Source organism: Pantherophis guttatus, chromosome 2 (assembly GCF_059756535.1).
Source record: "Pantherophis guttatus breed Tessera chromosome 2, ASM5975653v1, whole genome shotgun sequence".
Taxonomy (NCBI): Eukaryota; Metazoa; Chordata; class Lepidosauria; order Squamata; family Colubridae; genus Pantherophis; species Pantherophis guttatus.
In genome coordinates, this window is record NC_142064.1 from 213,948,334 (window position 1) to 213,969,619 (window position 21,286).

The window sequence follows — 21,286 nt, forward strand, 5'->3', positions numbered from 1 at the left end:
TCCTGATTTCCTTGTGTGTGTTAAGCTGCATTTCATTATTCACTCTGCCAACACATTTCATAAATGTAAAAATGTTTGTCTCCTGGTGTTGGTTAAAGAATCAAATAAAATCTGTATCCCCATATCTTTTTCATAGGTTTCTTATTCTGTAATAATCTAATTGCTAGAAATCCTGGTTTATTAATAATAGGCAACACAAAGCGATTGCTTAATTCCTTATGCTTGCCTTCTCTCAGCAGGAAAGGCTAAACAAAACAAGAAACTTGCAGCACTGGTTTGTTTAGTGGTATACCCATATATGGATTCTGGGTTCACTGGTTTCCTAATAAACCAGAATTTGATGACATTATTTGTTCTTTGCTTTTGGTTCCTGATTTGTTAGATAATAGCAGGTCGGAAACACCAGTTTGGATAAAGTAGTAAGCAAACTAGCCATGGAGTTTTGCACTGGTAGAAACGCCCGCATAGCAGAAAGCAAGCAAGAACAATTAGATCGTGTTCATTTCAATTTGTTGTTGAATCTTAAGCAAAAATTCTAGCTTTCTGTTCTGTGCGTCATGCAAGAATCTGAATAAAATTATTTTTGTAAAAAAAAAACTTTCTTAAAATTTTAATTTTAAACATATTAAAATTTAATTTTAATATGTAACTTCTTAAAACACTGATAAATGTTATTTGCCAAGTAAAAAGAACAACATGTCATCGTTCCTGTCATGTTGGTAGAACACAGTGGCTTGTTTTTGTGCCCTAGCTGAAGTAATTTTATAGTGCAGGAGAAATCACTCAGTTTAGAATATCCATCTGAGTGACTAAACCCTAACATCACTTAATTGAGTACAGGTAGTCCTCGATTTATGACCACAATTGAGCCCAAAATTTATGTTGCCAAGGGAGACATTTGTTAAGGAAATTTTGCCCCATTTTATAACCTTTCTTGCCACAGGTGTTAAATGAATCACTGCATTTGTTAAGTTAGTAATATTGTTGTTGAGTGAATCTGGCTTCCCTATTGACTTAGCTTGTCAGAAGGTCACAAAAGGTGATAAGATGACTCCAGGACACTGCAACCGTCAAATATGAATTAGTTGCCAAGCATCTGAATTTTGATCACATGACCATGGGGATGCTGCAATGATTGCAAGTGTGAAAAACAGTCATAAGTCACTTTCTTCAGTGCCATTGTAACTTCAAACACTCACTAAATGAAACATTGTAAGTCGAAGACTATCTATACTGTAGGGTTTTCAGTGTTGAGGCATGTACATAACAAAACAATATTTCTTTTTAATATCATCTTAGATGATGGCTATCATTACATTTTGTGGGCTGTGACTTACATATAAATTGTATGAAAAACTATTTCATTTTCTCTTTTTGGAATTTTTCTACATTCAGATTCTGATATTGTAACACGTGTAATTTTAAGCATCTTTGTGCACTATGCCTTCCTATAAATATCTCTTTTCCTCAGATTAGAAGAGCAATATTTCTTCATCCTATGATTATTTTGATCACTCTTTATAGCCTTTTTTCATTTCTAGAATTATGGCGATGCTGCTGCTACAGTATATTATTTCTGCATGCATCCTTTTGCACAATGTCCCTTGTGGATTTATCCTAAGAATCTACTTTTTTTTTAGGAATAGATCGAAGGCATGCTAGGTAGATAGGTTTATGCAGCATGGATAGTTTTGTATCCTTTTTTCTTTCTAGAATGGATTTATCTATGTACCGTGTGGTAATCTTGGTGGTTGCCCAAGAAATTGAAAAAATGAAGATTCTGGCATAATTCTCAATTTCTTCTTGAGTTCATCTTTAGAAGAAATTTATCTTTTACACAGCTGCTGCAGGCAGATGAATATTTTTTGTTAAAGTCTTCACCATAATTCTAATAGCTTTCCCCTGTTAAATTAACTTCCAATCAGAACATTAGAAAAGTTGAGATTTTTTTTTTGCATCTTTTCCTTAAAAAGCAAACAGTCCCCCATAAAAACTGTAAACCTGCCTTCAAATTTATAGTACTTAAATTTTTATTTTTTTTATTATTGCTTTTATATTGAAGTGAAATAATTACAAGGATGACATCTTCATGTTATGGATTGAACATGAATTTTTCATGTATTGTATTCATCCAAAAGGTGTAAACTTGGTGGGTTTTGCTGCTTCCATTTTGTTTATTTTTGTATCCAAATTACAAGGAACTGTACATTTGCAGCAATGATATTACGGAATATTTATATAGAAAATATTTTTTTAATGATACATTGCATGTTTTAATGTTGTGCTACGATTAGAATATTATTGGCTTGATAAAAGCATTAATGATTGATATCACTTGATTAATTTATGTAACTGACGCATGTATATCATTGAGCAAACGGAAGCTATTTTGAAATTAGGCATTCTTTAAAAACTGTTGGCTGTCAATGTTTCCTTGTTAAATTCCTTTATTAAAACATGGTTGGATATCACACACAATTCTTAATATTGAAATAAAAATATTTTCATTACCTAAGTAGCATACAGTATAAGAAGATTATTGCAGATAGTTGGAAATAATCTGAGATAATTTAAAGAAAAGAGTATACATGTCAAGGAGTCACATAATGAATAGAGCTAGGCTGGGATCGGGACAGAAGCAGCAATATTATGGGTATTTAAAACATTATATATATTGGCATAATACTGCATTTTCTTGAAAATAGTATGAGAGAGTGACACCTACTGACTAGCAAGTATGAATAAAAAAATCTGAGCTAAATGAACGTTTTCTGCTGATGTCCTCGATTATGGCATATGGAACAATTGCATGATTTAAAAAGAAAACTTGCAAATGAATAGAAATAGAATAGAATAGAATAGAATAGAATAGAATAGAATAGAATAGAATAGAATAGAATAGAATAGAATAGAATAGAATAGAATAGAATAGAGCAGAACCAAAATTGGTTGCAGTATTCCAGGTGTGGATTGCAATATTCCAGGAGTGGGAATATGTTAACAGAAGGAGTAGAAGAATCATAGGACAATGATCCAATAGAATAGGAATTATAATTCTGAATTCGTGTTTTAATTTAACTGATGAAACTATATATGAATGTGCTACATAATTCTAAACCAGCAGAGATACTAGCTCTGATCTTCATAATTTCAGTCTACATTTTATTTTACGCAGATGCATATCACTGAGAAAGCAAGGGAGGGAACAAATGAAGCTGCTGTATATGCTGCACAGGAAAGAGAAGGGTTTAGTACTCTTTATTTTAAAAAAAGACATGGAGTGAAATTGCTTAAAAGCGGGAACGACTCAATTCAGATGTCTCCTTGCTATTTGTTACATATATCAAATGAAATATTTAACTTGCTAGTATACATATCCTACAAGTGTTTCTGCAAGAGAAGTTACACAATTCCATGCACAGGAACATTTCAGGATGTGTCAAGGATAATGGATGTGAACATGCAATCAAAACTGCTAGGCAGGGCTTTGATTATAGAAGTCTCTGTCAGTTTGACTCTTTTCATACATGCCTGTTTGTTTATTTATTGGATTTCAAAGCTGCCTGACATAAAAAATAAACGGGGGGGATGGGGACGGACATTGGTTGGGCTCATTTCTTATTTCTTATTTGTTTAGACAAGAGGGATGAGGAAAACTGCAAAGTACCACTGATGTACCTAATTTAAAGAATTATAGTTAAGTGGGTCACTTAACTATAATGTTTAATAATAAACATTCAAATTATTCATTTTTTAATAAGTTAAGGATCAAAGTTATACTGCATATACTATTTTTAGGAACTCTTGTAACTTCCACTATTTGTTCTGACATACAATATACACTCAGAATTTAGAAATCTTCCTTCGCTAAAAGTCAGGTGAATCTGATAGTATTTTGATTACCTAAATCTGTAGTAATTGCAAATTAATTTACTCAGATTTAACTACTCAGTCTTTTGAAAGGCAGTTATTTTCTGTAGTTAGAGGTTGCAAAATGGATTGCTTCTTGTACCCCATTGTATCCCATTCAAATGTGGTTTGGTGATTTAAGAATGTGAATATTTACGAAAGAAAACAAAGGCAGATCCAATAATAAAAGTGGAAATCTGTGAGCAGATTTGAAACAGAATTTATTTATGCTTTCTTAATTCTTATTTTTACTCAGTATAATTTTTGACTTAACACCATTGCCTGGTCTTTCTTCTACAGGTGACTGCTGAACTGTGAATTATGGCACCCTTCTTACGACTATCATTCAACTCTTTTGAACTAGGACCAGTCCAGAATCAGGGAGAGCAATTACAGCCTTTCTGTGCAATAAAAATGAAAGAGGCTTTGACTACAGGTAAAATAAAATGATTTTGACTGTGTTTTTAAGTGGATCTCTTCTCAAATAGTCTGAGAAAACTGCAGTTCAATCCTGTGCATGTTTACTTAGAAGTAACTGCCTCTGAGTTAATAGGAAATATTTAAAAATAAATTTAAATTATTTAAATTTCAAATACAGCTGGTGGGTCAAAACAAGTAAGACACTTCTAATATACGGATTTGATTTCTTTTAGCAGTATTCAGGTTAGAGGCATGGGTTGGATCTTGTTCTGTTACTTTAAATCAGAAGCAGATTTGTTTGTTTGTTTCTTGAAGCTGTTTTATTTATTTATTTGTCAAATGTAGAAACCACCCATTTCCCTCAGAGTAAAAAAAAAGCCATTTTCACTATTTGGAACAATGATACTAATTTTGTATGATCTGAATTAATGCACTTAATTTACCTTTCACAAAAAAATTCATATCTGAAGCAAGTAAAACAAGTTAACAGTATTTTATTTTTTATGAAAAAGGGACAATTATCTGCATAGGGAGGGATGTATCTGTTGGTCTGTCTATTTATTGGTTTGTTTGTTTATGTTGCCCATTCACCAAGTGACTCTGGGCAGCTAACAAAGGTTAACTCATAACTTAGCTAGCAGTGTATTATTATTAAAGGTAATCTAATTTCTTTTTATCACCAGCATCACCGCCATGTTTTATGCATCAACCTTCCTCTTAAAAGCCCAGAGAATTAGAGAAAACAAATCTATTTTATGCTTGCCATTTATTTTCATTACTCATTAAATTGAAAGGGAAACCAAACTGCTATTAAATTGTTCTATGACTTATCTAATTTTCCATGCAGGTGAGAAAAGAAAGTTGCTTTTTGTAATGACTTTGCTGAGGCAGCTTGAAAAAAATCTTTATCTCCCATCAAAATTCTCCTTACCAGCCAAAGAAGTCAGGGAAGCAAATAAAAGGTTCACACACTATATGAAGGCACAATTTGGCTTATTTGGTTTTGGTTTAGGATGAAGTGTGAACCCACCTCAATTTTTAACCATTTTAGGCTTGTGAATACATTTAGGATTATTAATGTATAGCATGTGTGTATTCCAACAAAATGGCCTCCATCGTCAACTAGCCAATCATCGTCAATTATTACAAAATAACCATTTAGCAGAAGGCATTATGATGTTTCTCTAGCCATCCAGGATGTTCTTTACCATCTAACTGTTGTTGTCTTATTTTCTGGGCAAGAGTCCAAACAAAGTGGTACTATGGAGCTTTTTTTATTTTTGAAGAATGCCTTTCAGGCTTGCTTAGAATTGTAAGGCATGGCCAGAAATATATATTATGCTCAAGAGTGGTTTCTTGTCATCTCTTCTTGAGGTTCTCAGGGGGATTCTCACTCTTCTTTTAAAATTAATGATAATTATTTTTAAAACAAAAAATTAAAGGTGGGTTTTTAGGGCAAGTGTCAAGCTGCAGATATACAGATATAACCTGTAGATATACTGGCAATCCTACCAACTATATTGATTATGTAATGTTGTACAATTCTGTGTTTAACTCCAAGAAGATCTGAAGTATTTTCAGAGAGTAAGGAAGATGAGCTTGATAGAAATATACAGGAGCAGGGATGACAATCAGCAAGCCAGGATCCCATTGCTGAAATTCATTTTTCTTCCCACCATTTTCTTGTCAAATCAACCTGAATATTGTCAGTTTGGAGATATTTTCTTAGATTTCTATTATTTTGTGTCCCGTAACATCATCACCAGCACTTTGGATGCTGCTGAATATTTTCTTTTTCATGTAATCAAGAAGTATCATTTCCCTTTTCCACTCATGTCTAGAACATTGAAAAGCCCACTTAGCCATTTTCATTTTGCAGTCAGTTTCTAAAACATGGATCAAAAATACTTAACAGGACACGCCTTTTCCCACTCCTTTCTTCCTGTGATTTCAAGCTAACTTGGATGCTGCTAAGATAAAATAAAAAAGAAATAGAGAAATGGGAACATGAATATATATACATATACACATTCATGTTTCATTAATTCCATCACATAAATAACAAACTGAATATTTCTGTATTTGTTCTGAAATGGAAAAGAAGCATTTACCTATAAAATTATAATTTAAGAGTGTAGTTCAAGAATATATTAAGTATTTTGAAACAATGCATGCATAAGCTATTCAACAAAATGGATACATTTGAAATTTTGAATATTTTATGAATTCAGGATCATGATACATCTATAGTGTATATCAGTATATTCAGTATCTTTAATTCTTTATGCATTAATACAGTACTTGAGACATTAACAGTTGATGCTTTATTGTGCTTGTGTTCAGATGTAATAAAATAATTCCTCAGATGTTTAGAGGGGATGAAGTTATTATCTTAAACACTAAAGTGGGAAATAATATACTTGAGGCCTCCTTCCAAAAATATAAAGTGCATTTCGAGTTCAGTGATTCCTTTTTAGTTTAGAAACATAAATGATTTCATGCTGTGCCAAACCAGTGCATCTTAAGCTGTCCCAATGCAGTGAGAAAATGCAAGGTTGTACATGGAATGTTCCATGATTTATGAATATAGAAGGACCATTTATTTATCTAATAATTTTGATTAATGTTATTTCATCCATATCAATGCCACTTATTCAATTTGATCTTAAAACAGTTCATGATAAACATAATAAAAAGCAGCAACAAAACAATGTAAAATGTCTTCATTTAAATGATAGAAAAGAGAAAACAAAATAGGATTTCTCATTTAACATGTTACATATTACCCATGACATTTTTCTACTAGTCTGGCTCATTATTTTGTAGCTTGTATTTGGACCAGAGTCAGCAAAGAATAAAAGCAAGTGTTTCCCAGTGTTGTCATGGAAATCTGAGCAAACATAGAAATAAAGAAACAAACAAGCATACCTAAGAAAGAGAATTACATTGGAGTGATTCAGAAATTAAATAAGATTTTTTGTTTGAAGGTTGTATTTTTTTGCAAAGGAGCATTCACCCCAGTAACTAATTCCAGTCATCCTATTCTTGCAAAAATATAGCCAAAATTATACCATAAAGGGGAACATTCAGTGAAAACTTGGTGAATCTTGAGAAACAGATTTTTTTTAAAATCTGACAATCATTTGGAAAAAGAATGGAACACAGATTGAAGGAACATATTTTAAAAAGACAGGAAGCCCCACCTTCAACTGGATAGATTAGGTTTCACAAATCCTTCGGAATCCTTTGGTTGGTCACTGTGTGTGTGTGTGTGTGTGTGTGTGTGTGTGTGTGTGTGTGTATGTATGTATATATATATATATACACACTTTCGGGTCTAAAACTAATTAGTGACTGAATACAAAGGGAAGTATGGTACAAGGGAAGTATTGTGCACTGAAGGTTCATGGTCATAAATGAATGAGAATCCAATTGCAAATGAATGTCTAAAGGAAGAATGAATGGGTTGAGAGAAAGGGAAAGGATGAGAAAATTGTGGTTGGAATTGAAAAGATCCTCTAAAGAGAGATGTCAGAAGTTTAAAGAACAAAGACAGCATGTGAAACAACGTGTGGATTTAATGGAAGGATGGTTTGGAAGGACAGAAAATTACTAAGTGTCATAGTTAATGGCTTCATGTAAATTAGATTTAGTTATATATCATTTTGTTTTCTAATGGCTTCATTTCTTTGACTTACCATTTCTTACTTCTTCAATTCTTGACCTGGCAACAGTGAAGGTACCGATGCAAAATAAATACGAATTTATTGAGGTATTGATTGTAAGATTTATAATTTCCTTAAAGCTGTTAAAATATTTTTTCCTTTGCTTAATTAATAAATTGACCACATATCGTTTCAATATGTGATGAAGTACAGAGCTTTTCTTGTCAACTTGTCATCCATGCCTTTTTTGTGTGTATTAAAGAGAGGGGAAAAACTTTGATTCAGAAGAAGCCCACTATGTATCCCGATTGGAAAACTTCCTTTGATGCACACATCTATGAAGGACGTGTGATTCAGATTGTTCTCATGAAGGCCGCAGAAGAGCCATTGTCTGAAGTGACTGTAGGCGTATCAGTTTTGGCTGAAAGATGTAAAAAAGGCAATGGAAAAGCAGAGTTTTGGGTGTGTATTAATTTATGAGATCAATTATTTTTGTCATTATTTACCTTGGACCACAAGAGTTCAAAAGTAGGACATCCAAAAGACATCTTGCTTCCAGTAAACTTACTTATTTAGCCTCGTACAGCCATCAGAAATAACTAGATATAGTGCTTTCTTTGTGATGTGATCTTCTGTAGGTAATTTCCTCCTTGGACCTGATACTTATGTTACTAAGGCTTAGATATACCAGTTTGATTTAGAGAACATTTTGTAGAATACATTTCCACAAAATTTAGAGGGTTTCTAAAAATGATAGAAATGTCAGGGGTATAATTGTACTCCTAGAGAACTCCTCTGAATGTCCACTGACATACACTGTCTCATCTGTTTAATATAAACAAATAATTTCAAACTTCTTTAATTTATTCTTTTATTGCTTCTTATGACAAAAAAACCAGAAAACCTTTATTTTCTTTTTGTATTTTTTTAAAGAAGCACTTTCGGTGTGTTTTTTATTTATCTATTCCCCTGAGTACATAGCAGACAGGAAGTGCTTCAGCTAAAAACAACACTTTTAATAGTACATATATTATATATTTTAATCAGATGTTGGCAGTGGGCTTAAACACACCATCATTTCCCCTTTTCTAGAATGCTCCTGGACCCATAGAAACTAAAGATGTTATTCAGCAGAAAGAACATTGTGGGGTATCTTTAGACCAGAGCACTGCTATTTCTTTGCCAGCTATCATTAAAAGAGAGAGGAAAGTCCTTTGCTTGGGGAAATTGGAAAGATTATGATTGGGGAAAGATTGTAGGGGTTTCATTGAAGGCATTCAGGAAGCAAAGGCAAACCTGCACTGCATCTTTGCTTTAGGACCAAACTCTCTTTGTTTAGTTTATACATTTCTAGGGTTATATGAGTCCCTGATTATTCATTCATCCCTAATTAATAGGAAACCCTAAAGATCAAGCCTCCAGAAGGGGAGGGAGGGAGGGCGGAAGGAAGGAAGGAAGGAAGGAAGGAAGGAAGGAAGGAAGGAAGGAAGGAAGGAAGGAAGGAAGGAAGGAAGGAAGGAAGGAAGGAAGGAAGGAAGAAAGATCTGAGGAAAGCAGCTTTTCCTATGATGTAACACTCTAGGGCAGGTGTTTTCAACCTCAAGAACTTTAAGTTGGGCTTCACCTCTCAGAATTCTTGAAATTGAAGTCCACACATCTTAAAGTTGCTCAGGTTGAGAAACACTGCTCTGGGCAATCACTTGCGGTGTTTTTAATAGTAGAAAGATTATTATAGTTTTACTAAAACTGGCAAGTAATTCAGATGTTTCTTCCTTTTTAGCTTGATTTACAACCTCAAGGAAAAGTACTCATGGCTGTACAATATTTTCTAGAAGATGGAGGTAAGAAAGCTAAGCCTTCCAATATATACCAGTAGTAAAAATTACTTTGAAATATAATATGAAAGTCAAAATCTGAACGGATATTTTCCTGTATATTTTGAAAATAATGTTTAGTGAGTAGGTATTAGGGATCAGTCTAAACACCTTGAGCAGACTGAATCTCACCTAAACCAGAGGGATTATCTGAAGTGAGTGCACTGGTAAGAAGGGTAGTTTAGGAGACACTGTTGCAGACTATATCAGCTGATGTGGAGTTTGAGATTGTTTGCCATCTCAACACAATAGTTGAGTATTACTTTTAAGTGCAGTCATTGAAATGGAATAATTACAAGCAAAAAATGAACAATTAAATATACAGCTTTTGCAGTTCACCATGCAAACAGCACATTTGCCTCCAACATCGTATCATAAATCTCTGTAGCAGTGTCTAAAAAATTGGATGAGACTCATGGCCAGGCCACAAACTTTCTGGCCCATACAGCCAACCAGAGTCACTTGCTTGAAATGGGTGGCTATAGAAATTGAATTAATTAATTAACCTATGTACAAGTCTCTGCTAACCATCCTTCAGATCTCAAATGCAGGCATCTCTTCAGCCTAAACTATCCATGCAAATAGGTGGAACTAGACTCAGTTATCTCCAGAAGAAAAGGGTTAAAGATAGGTGTGCAGGAGCTTGTTTGTATTATGAGAGCCCAGGACATTGGGCTACTGCATGTCTAGACAAAAATTTATACCCATTCTGGCAGGGACACAGGTTGCATCTGATCGACAGCAACTCCAAAACTAGGGAACCATAACCTCTTTAGCCCCAACTCTAGCTATAACACCTAGTCCACACTTGATCTTGCTTTTAAAGATCCAAATCCCTGGATTCCCTTTTCTCTGAATTCATAGCATGATTGATTCTGTTGCACATATCAATAATTTCACTTGCAGAAACTTGGCATAATTCCAAAACATTCAGGTTTTTGTGTCTGCAAAGAGAATGGATGGCTGATCTTATCTGCACCATGGATTTAGCTAAGGATTTACTGGAAATGGAGATGGTGTGTTGATTAAGAGCCAATAGGTTTTATAGTATATGGAAAAACAGACTCAATCCATTGGCTCAGTAATTGTTTCTCCACAGATCTATCTGCTCCACCTGCTTGCGAAACTTCAACTATGCCAAAGCACATGTAGAGAAACTAGAATTCAGTCTAAACTCTGCTGATTTAGGCATTGCATGGCTCCGTAATCATGGTCCTCAAATCATCTAGTCAGAAAGAATCATTTGCTAACTTTTTATCGTATGATATTTCGATAGATGATTAAAAACCTCTTTTATAATGTATTTATGCTAAGAAGATATTTTTAGGTATCCAACATCAAACTAAGATTAACCTGATCTCAGAACCTTTAGGAAACACATACCGTAGAAAATGCCAAATGGAATCAGGGGAATTGTATCACTTTATATATTTTGCCATCCCAGCAAGGGTTCTTCCTTAGAGCCAAATTTAATATTTTCATCAGTTCCATATGAAAAATCTGGCATATGAAAAGTTCTTATATCCTGTCAAACCTGTCCCTGCTGTAGAATTAATTTTTCATGTGCGGAAATAACAACTGAAAAAAATCTTCCTTATTACTAACATGCTCCATGTTGCTCTGATGAATATTATATTTTATATGAATCTTCTCTTATTTAGGAAATAAAAACTGGGAATATGTACTGAAAACCACTTTTCATTTTTGACACTTTCTTGAGCATAATTTTGGAGTCCATCAAAACAGTCCAGGGTCTCCTCTGCAAGTCCTTTTATAAGAATGTGAGCTTGTTCACTTCAGTCTATTATCCAACTTGGATTGAAAATGCTGATGTTCTAAAGCAGAGCAAAAATTCATTCCTTGCCCTTGCCCTTCTCTGTTTTTAACAGCCTCTGTTTAAAAAGAGGATGTTCCTGTGTGCCTCAAGATTCAGCTTCAACCACTTATTTCCCATGCTAAGTTCTCCCTCTCTGTGGCCATGACTTTGTGGAAAGCAGACACAAAGTTTCTGATATTGCTTCATAGTTCCTTCACTACTTTTAAGTTCATGAAAGTCTTTGCGATGGAGTGTTGTGATCTTATGAATTCCAGCTAAGTGCTTGGGAGGAATATTTGCCCTTGATTCTCTTATCACAATAATTGGCTTGAGGAAGGAGAACAGAATACAACAAAATACATTACATAGTTAGCATACTAATAGAGAACATCTCAAGGTGATTTGAACTGCAGTAATAGCTTTCCCAGAAGTGCCCAGTTTATGTCTCCTTATTCAGCTCATAAACATGCTATATTATATATTATGTCTTGGATGGAATGTGTCTCATATGACTAATACCATATTAATTACTTGTAAGATATCAGAAACATCATTTCCTTTCTATTCTGAGATAATTGTGGAAGGACTTGATCAAATTAGGAATCTTATGTAAGTGTAATTCAAAGAGAAATGAGCAGACTTTTAATTTTTATTCTTTATTTCTCTTGTTTTAGTAGATTACTTTGTAGTAATTTAAATAGCAAATAAGTCAGACCAATCACCAAAAGATGGTTTCCGGTATACACACACAGTTTTTCTTTCCTAAATCTGCCAAACACTGATACATGTTTATTATGACCAAAAATCAAGAACAAGACTGGGATCATGACAATAGGCAATGATTTTAAAGTCCTTTCATAGGATTTATGTAGTTCAGTTTGAAATCTATCCTTATATTCATTATTCTTTTGTTTTTTCTAAAATATATGAGTAAAACACATTTTGTATCATCTTGATTATCATAATGTAGCAGTTTGGCTTCCCTCCTAGTTTTAAACATATTTACTAGATTTACTAGTGGCAAATGTATTTCTTTGGGTTGCAATCTGAGCTATTGGAATAATTTTCCACACTGAAAATAAGCTGCTTAGCATGCTGTTTCATTGCTTCAGAATCCAAGACTCAGAAAATGCAGCTGTTCCATTCACTTTGAAAGACAGTGAACACTAAATGCACATATACAACTATAGTTTTGAAGTAGTGCTGCTCTTTTTAGTGTAAGACTAATCAATCTGATTCCAACTTTATATTTTCCACAAACAAAAGAAAGTAACACTTTTGTTGGAAGAATACAGAATTTAGGAAAAAGATGGTTCTCCTGTTCTGAAACCTAACTACCGTGTTTCCCTGAAAATAAGACCTTGTCTTATATTTTTTTGAACCCTGAAATAGGCGCTTGGCCTTATTGCCATGCACTCAAAAGCCCAATTGGGCTTATTATCAGGGGATGTCTTATTTTCGGGGAAACAGGGTATAAGTTCACACAAAATCACACACTCTGTAAGATCTCTTGCAATAAATTACAGGTAGACTTCAACTTATGACCACAATGGAGCCACACATTTCTGATATTAAGAATGGATAGGTGAATAGATGATGATGAAAAAGATGATGATGATGATAGCAATAGCACTTAGATTTATATACCGCTTCATAGTGCTTTGCAGCCTCTTTATGGGGTTTACAGAGTCAGCATACAATCTGGGTCCTCATTTTACAGACCACAGAAGGATGGAAGGCTGAGTCAACCTTGAGCCACTCAGAATCGAACTCCTGGAGTGAACAGTGAGTTAGCCTGCTAACCACTGTACCACCATGGCTCTTCATGATGGAGGAGGGGGGAGAGAGAGGGATGATTACTGGTCTGCTTCCTGGCCGAAAATTCTGGAAATGCTGTTATATCTAGAGAATACTAAGCAAAGAAGCCTTTATTAAATAACTGCATGTTCACTCTCAGTATTCTGCATGCCATTAATCCTTATTGGTCAGAAATAGATGTGGTGCTTTTTCTCCAGCATTGCATTTATGGCTGTTGTATTTTAAAGCAGGCATGATTTTTGGTTGCAACATAAAACTGCTAAAACAGTTTTTGAAAAAACTCACTTCCTGGTGAAGGAACAAACACATAGGATTTTCTTAGATGTTTATATTACATATAAATTTATTATACCAATCTGCTAATTAAACAAGTGGTTGGTGAAATTTAAGAGCATACAATCAAATGAAGACCAACACTTTCTATAACTTCACTTAAATTTTATTTCTTTACTTGAAGATTCTTTGCAATCAATAAGAGAAGATGAAGGAACTGTGACTATAAATAGAAGAGGAGCAATCAAACAAGCAAAGATCCACTATATTAAAAATCATGAGTTCATTGCTACTTTTTTTGGACAACCTACATTTTGCTCTGTCTGCAAAGATTTTGTCTGGTAAGAAAAATTAATGCTGTCTTTTTGATGTCTGTCTTTTATGTATATAGTTCTACCACTGAAGAATTTCCATCGTTTTTCTTTCATGGTGAGATTGAATGTGAGGAATCTATTATAACCTTATTTTTCCTCAGAGAATTTGATTCTGCTTTCAGAAAGCCCTAAAAAGTTTTATCAACTTACCTGACAGTTAATAGGAATTAGTTAACAGGGAAATTAACTAATGATATATGTAATGATAAAAGTAACTTCATGGTCACCACACATAATAACCCTGATAGATTTCTCCCCTTTAAAAAGAACCTGATAAGATTTCATGGATATTTATAATGACTCCACCTCCCTCTCCCATGGGAATGAATACCAGGAGCAGGATCAACAATGCAGAAATTTTCCTTGCCACTTTAGGATCCTAAAATTAGTGCCACACCCAACAGTACTACCAGGGTCTATAATGATAGCATAATTGATTCCATTCTTATTGCCACATTCTTATTTTTATCAAAACTCAGTGTCAAATTTCTCTAAAATCCGATTTCAAAATTACTCTAAAATGTCACCATTAATAACAAAATCTGATTTGGGCAGTTTTCAGCTGCTTTTGGTAAAATATACCTGTTTTAAATTTAGTCATCTTCTTAGTTTTGTAATAACTTCTAGGTAAAAATTTCTTTAGAGAAGCAACAGCATTTGGGAAGAGTGAACACAGGACAGTAATTATCCTTTGTGCTTCCATCCTACATTTGGGACTAAAAGTTCACCTTTTACCATTTATTTCAGTGTGCACTTAGATTATCATTTTCTACTGAACTGAACTTTCTTGTTTGAGATTGTTGTCTTGATCCAGGAAGAGTTGTGAAATTAGTGTTTTTTATCAGCATAGTGAAGGCATGTCATTTCAAAAGGAATCTGTTGCTCTTTTAGAGGAGAGTATATATAAATATGAATTAGAAAGAAATAAGCTTTGTAAATATGGTCCTGACTAATCAAATAATTTCTGCTACTCAGATATGAAGATTTTCTTCTATTCACTGTTCTTTTCTTTCTATTTCTTTTATAGGGGGCTAAATAAGCAAGGATACAAATGTAGACGTAAGTTTGCTGCATCAGTTTTTATTTTGGGGTCAGTGAATAATTTCAATCATTAATTTCAGTTTTGCTTAAAAGAAATACTAGCTAGTACATACTGATACGCTGACTGAAATTTTAGAAACTAAATATATTCCCAATAGTTTCCTGAAGCAAGCTATAAAAGATTAAACTCTATATGAAAAATAAGCTTATTGTACATGATAAAATCATGTAATAATAATAAAAATATTATTACCACTAAGGTAAACAAAATTATAATACAGAAACTAAGTGAAAAAGAACAAAATAATATAATTTGCTGTTTTGTGACATAGTAATTGATTGATTTAAAGTGTCAATTGATTATAATTTGTGGGGTTAAATTCCCCTGGTTTTCCCCCCCATAAGATTAAATTTAATTTTTTGCACCTTTTTTTACTGTTATTTTGAAGAATGTAATGCTGCTATTCACAAAAAGTGCATTGATAAAATCATTGGGAGATGTACTGGAACTGCAGCAAACAGTAGAGATACAATGGTGAGTAATATAGAATCTTACCTATTAAGTAATGTTTATTCTTTTACAAAAAAAAATCTTAAAAGAAACTCTGAATTTATATCTACACATGTTTAATTTGTTTATAGCTGTCTTTTGTTTAACATTTTCTTTCATACAAGCTAAGTTATCAAAAATTTAAAAGAAAAAGAAAGGGCCTATGTAGAGCCTAGACAAAACAATGTAGATATTTTCCGTATCTTTTGGAGGAAATCCTTACTTCAAGAACCTAAGCATTTACATATATAACTTAAAATGTCCCTTTTGGATTTTTTCACATTTTATGTGAAGCAGAGCTCATAAGAGATTATACAAAAGTCCTCAAAGAAATTTCAAGAAACTCTGCATTCTGTTCGCAGACCTTGCATGGATTATGTTTTGTAAACACTGGCTGGTCTCTGTGACCCAGAAACATAACTCTTCAAAAAAACTTTTTAAAATGGATTATCTCTGACCATTAGTTTAGATTAAGACCTTATTGCTCCTGTAGTTCAGTCACACTCTAAATTATATTATACAAAGAATGTGCAGTTTCTTAGAATCAGCATTATGTGGCTAGATTGATCAATGATTGCTCCTTGAATGGAAAAAGCACACTGAAAAATGGGTATGGCAAACAGGAACTGTCAAATCACTCATTTTGGCTCTGTTTGAAATAGGCAAAACCACAAGCAAAAAGTACTTAATGCAGTTCTCTAAACTAAATTTCCTAGAGTATTTATTTATCAATATGCCATGGCAAGAAGAATTTTAAAGTACTTGTAAGCAATTTAATAATGAAACATAAGAAAAAAAAGCCATTTGATGGGCACCATAGACCACAAAAATGGATTAAAATTGTTAATGAAAGATTGGAATTTTTTTTTTTTAAAAAAAAGTCACCTTGCACAAAAAAGAAAATGCATGAAAGATTCTGCTAGTATAAGTATGAATCCAGGTAGCACCGCATTCTCAAAAATGGTCTTGTGGCTGCTGGGATTTAGGTCTTGCAATAATCCTTTACTGCAAACTGAAATCTAGGCAGCAACAAGTGGATAGAACATGCTTGAAATTATTTATTAAAGAAAGATTTTCAGTACATATTTTACATTCAGAATTGCCAAATTTTGTTTCTCTGATATGGAGCCTGCATTCTACATTTCTTTAAAATTCTGTGGAATTGATCAGATGTATTGCTCTTTTGCCAACATTGTCTCTTTCCCCACACTTGCCCCCTGAAAATATATGAAGTTGTGATTTTTAGGATGCTAAATTGATGCCCCATATTTTCAAAGAAGCTCAACTCTAAAAGCTCATTGAAATAAATTACTGAAAGTTCCTTTTGATTTCAGAAGGATTTAAACACATAGAAGTTTAACATTGAAAAAAATGTTAGTATAGCATGGTGGACAGAACAATAACAAAATGTTTTGATAAATGTATTGTTTGTGTAGGCTGTAAACTGTTTTTTTCAAATAAATAAGAGATTTCTAGATAATTGACTGTGATAAATGTACATCAGTTTTTCAGCAGATACATAACTGTTTAACTAGATTTGGCACTGGAAACCTGGTTATCATGAGAGGAAAAGGATTGTTGTTTATCTTTTGTTCTAATATAAATGTATCTTTAGTTTCAGAAGGAGCGATTTCATATTGATATGCCTCACAGGTTCAAAGTTTATAATTATATGAGCCCTACTTTCTGCGACCATTGCGGTAGTCTTCTCTGGGGACTAGTAAAACAAGGATTAAAATGTGAAGGTACAGTCTTTATTTTCAATCATTAAAGGTTTAAAATAGAAAGCAACAAAAAAAGATTTGTGAAAGGCAGGATACAAATCAGATTAATAAATACATTTTCTGGAATATGAAATATATATGATTTTATTAGACTAGACAACTTGCAGCAGTATTTACAACTAAAAATAGGCACATAATCTCAAAACCTTTTGTGGGGGCTAGGAGTGGTTCAGCAAGTTCTTTTTTTTTCTTTTTATACCGAAAGTAGAAAGAGAAAAATTGTATATTTGGGTTCAAGTTAAAGAACACAACAAGATAATCACTTCCAGTTTATCACTAGATTGTTGGTATGCTTACAAGTTGTTTGTTACTTTTTATCAATTATAAACTCTTTTCTTTAGAGTGTGGAATGAATGTGCACCATAAATGTCAAAAGAAAGTGGCAAATCTATGTGGAATCAATCAGAAATTATTGGCAGAAGCTTTAACTCAAGTTAGTCAGGTATGTATTGTTCCCTCACATGTACATTTAAAACTATAAATACATTCAATTTTGAATTCCAAATAATAATGCTATATTATAAATGTTTCTTACATGTTAACCTTTTTTTCAAGTTTTGTATTTTATTTTACAATATATCCATATCAATGCATGAACAGTGTGGCATCTGGGTATCATACAATTTAGTGCAAATAAAAATAGTGCTATTAATCATATTTGTTACATTCCTCAAGCTTATGTAGTATTAATATACATTTTTTAATTAAATTATAGACTTTCATTATTTCATTATTCAATGTTTCAATATGTTATTCCAATACCAATCATAATATTGTTTAAACATACATAATAATACCATCATTCAATTTCTAATCTTCCCTCTTATTATTACTTCTGTCTAACTGTATAAAAATGTAAATACCAAAATTCCCCCTCTCTCTTATTTCTATCCCTATTCTAACTTTAATCATGCCACCTTTATATTTTAAGACAAATCCTTTCTATCCGTCATCTCTTGCCTGCTTTAAAGCTTTAATTGTTCGTTTTTTTTAAATTGCTCTCTTTAATATTCCTCTCTTGACTCTTTATCCCTTTCTGCATCTACATCCTGAGTATTCATTTTAAACATTTCTCCCATCTCTGCCCTTTTCCGTTGTCTAGCTTCCATCCCTGCCCCTGTGTCCCTTTCAAAAATGTCTTCCTGCATCTCTGGTTCTCTTTTTAAATCTCTTTAAATGTTTTCCCCTTGGTTTATTTCATCAGTCATTGTTGTTTTTGTTATTGTCTCCTTTTTGTCATCTTGTTTTGTTTGCTGGTTAATTTGTTCTGTTTTTTCATCTGCTCTTTCAATTGGCTCCTCGTTTTCCTGGGCGTCTTGATCACTCATTGTCCTTTGTATAATATTTCCCAGTTTTTCATCAGTTTGAAATTACAACAGCCTAGGAAAACACTTCTGGCCATTGTAAAATTGTCTTCCAAAACTGACAATTTTGAGCCAACACGTTGCAGTCACATGACTGCATTTGGGATGCTTGGCAATCAACTTGTATTTATAATAACTTGTGGCATCCCATAGTCATGTGAGTGCAGTTTGAGACATTTTTTGCTTGTTTCCATCATTCAGGAGAATGGTTTTGCTTTGCTACTACATGACTCACAGAAAACAACATAATATGGATTTATGGCATGTGATTCACTTAATGACTGCTGTAAAAAAATAGATCTGGTCCTGTGGGTGCCTCAATTTATAACACAATTTAGGACTAAAATTCTGATCCCAAATGTGGACATAAATTGAGGATTATCTGTAAAGAAGATTATATGAAAAATATATAGGTCAGCTGAAGCTTTAGCAATAATGAATTTAAAAATTGCTCATCTTACATACTCTGAATCTCTTCTGAAATCTGTGAATAATTGGTTATATAATATTTAATATGAGTATCCTTATTCACACATTTTTTAAAAACCCTCTACATGCAAGTACAGCTTGTATGAACAGGAAATGTGTTATTTCTAGCTCATAAAAATATGTTGATACTAAAATAATTGAAATATATATTTCTTTCCAGAAATCTTCTAGAAAATCTGATTCAGGATCAGTAGAAAGTGTTGGAATTTATCAGGATTTTGACAAGAAGCCTAAAGGTTTTCGTGTAGATATGACAGGTAAAAAGAAATTGTTTCTTTTCATTCTAAATAGCCCCATCTTTGTAGATACTATTTTTCCATCCTCCAGAATGGCCTTTTTTGCTCAGGCATGTATTCTGTGAAACTGGTTTTAATTCAACTTGATAACTGACATCTTCTGAAGATACAATTCCACTAGACATGGACTCAGATTTATATGTTACATTGTATTTTACATTGTAGATTTATGTTATTCACTCCCTGAAGGTGCATAGCATGACAGACAGTTTAGAAATATTTAAATATATATATACAAAGTCAGTACAAGAATACAACCAATATTTTGTATGAATTTTTTCTTTTTAAAAAATTGAATCCATTTTAAAATAGTACCATATGTACCGTATTTTCCGGTGTATAAGACGACTGGGCGTATAAGACGACCCCCGAATTTTCCTGTTAAAATATAGGGTTTGGGTTATACTCGCCGTATAAGACTACCCCTCTTCCAACGCACACCAAATAAAAATTAAAAAACATCAACTGGCTCACCCACAATGTAAAAGCAGCTGTGCTAGACCCAAAATGGCCCCTGCAACAAGCAAGAACCTCACACAGCCACAAAACGCCCCAAAAAACAACTTTCACACTTTACACACACACAACACAACACAACTGGCTCACCCACAATGTAAAAGCAGCTGTGCTAGACCCAAAATGGCCCCTGCAACAAGCAAGAACCTCACACAGCCACAAAAAGCCCCAAAAAACAACTTTCACACTTTACACACACACAACACAACACAACTGGCTCACCCACAATGTAAAAGCAGCTGTGCTAGACCCAAAATGGCCCCTGAAACAAGCAGAAACCTCACACAGCCACAAAAAGCCCAAAAACCCAACTTTCACACTTTACACACACAAAATTCCACATACAGCTTTGTGAGATTTTGTGTGTTTGTGTAGTTAGAGTGAAACACTACAAAAACATACTAAATCTCAGAAAGCTGCACAAATATTATTTTATTTTATTTTATTTTTATTTTTATATGAAAGCTAAATTTAAAACTTCCTAAACGTTAAATGGCTAGGTCTAAAAAAGAACAACTAAAAAAAACCCCAATTAACTATTTTTTTTAAAGCTCCCAAAGGGGAAAAAAACTTACCCAATAGAACAGGGGTCTCCAACCTTGGCAACTTTAAGACTTGTAGACTTCAACTCCCAGAATTCCTCAGCCACCTTTGTTTTGCTGGCTGAGGAATTCTGGGAGTTGAAGTCCACAACTCCCTGCCTGCTTGATTGCATGCAGGGAGTGGCTTGCTGATGGAATGGATTCAGGCAAGCGAAGCAAGGCAAGCGAAGCAAGGCAAGCAGCTAAGGTAAGCAAGCTGGAGGGGGAAAACTTTTTTCCTTTTCCATGGCTCTGGCGATCCCAGCTGAGTTGCCTGATTAGCAGATCGTCAGGGCTTGGATCGTCAGGGCTTGGATCATCAGAGCCATTTAAGGCTCCTCAGAGCCTTTCGGGCTGATCTGCCTGGTTACAGGAGAATGACACCCGGCGTATAAGACGACCCCTGACTTTTGAGAAGATTTTCATGTGTTAAAAAGTTGTCTTATATGCCGGAAAATACGGTATATTTTTTTTATTTTAAAAATAATGATGTTACTTTATTTGGAAGTAATTTCA

General features: G+C 33.6%; 1 protein-coding gene across 2 annotated transcripts in view; it reads left to right on the forward strand.

Moving 5' to 3' along the window:
- PRKCD (protein kinase C delta) overlaps positions 1–21,286 on the forward strand; it is a 62,808-nt gene that overhangs the window by 20,925 nt on the left and 20,597 nt on the right. For both annotated transcript variants that reach the window (XM_034438865.3, XM_060688388.2), the window contains exons 2-10: positions 4,210–4,345; positions 8,257–8,456; positions 9,775–9,835; positions 13,960–14,116; positions 15,177–15,208; positions 15,640–15,725; positions 17,356–17,485; positions 17,866–17,966; positions 19,538–19,634. In XM_034438865.3, coding sequence (XP_034294756.1) covers positions 4,231–4,345; positions 8,257–8,456; positions 9,775–9,835; positions 13,960–14,116; positions 15,177–15,208; positions 15,640–15,725; positions 17,356–17,485; positions 17,866–17,966; positions 19,538–19,634 — 979 coding nt within the window. In that variant the 5' untranslated portion in view covers positions 4,210–4,230. The remainder of the gene's footprint in view (positions 1–4,209; positions 4,346–8,256; positions 8,457–9,774; positions 9,836–13,959; positions 14,117–15,176; positions 15,209–15,639; positions 15,726–17,355; positions 17,486–17,865; positions 17,967–19,537; positions 19,635–21,286) is intronic.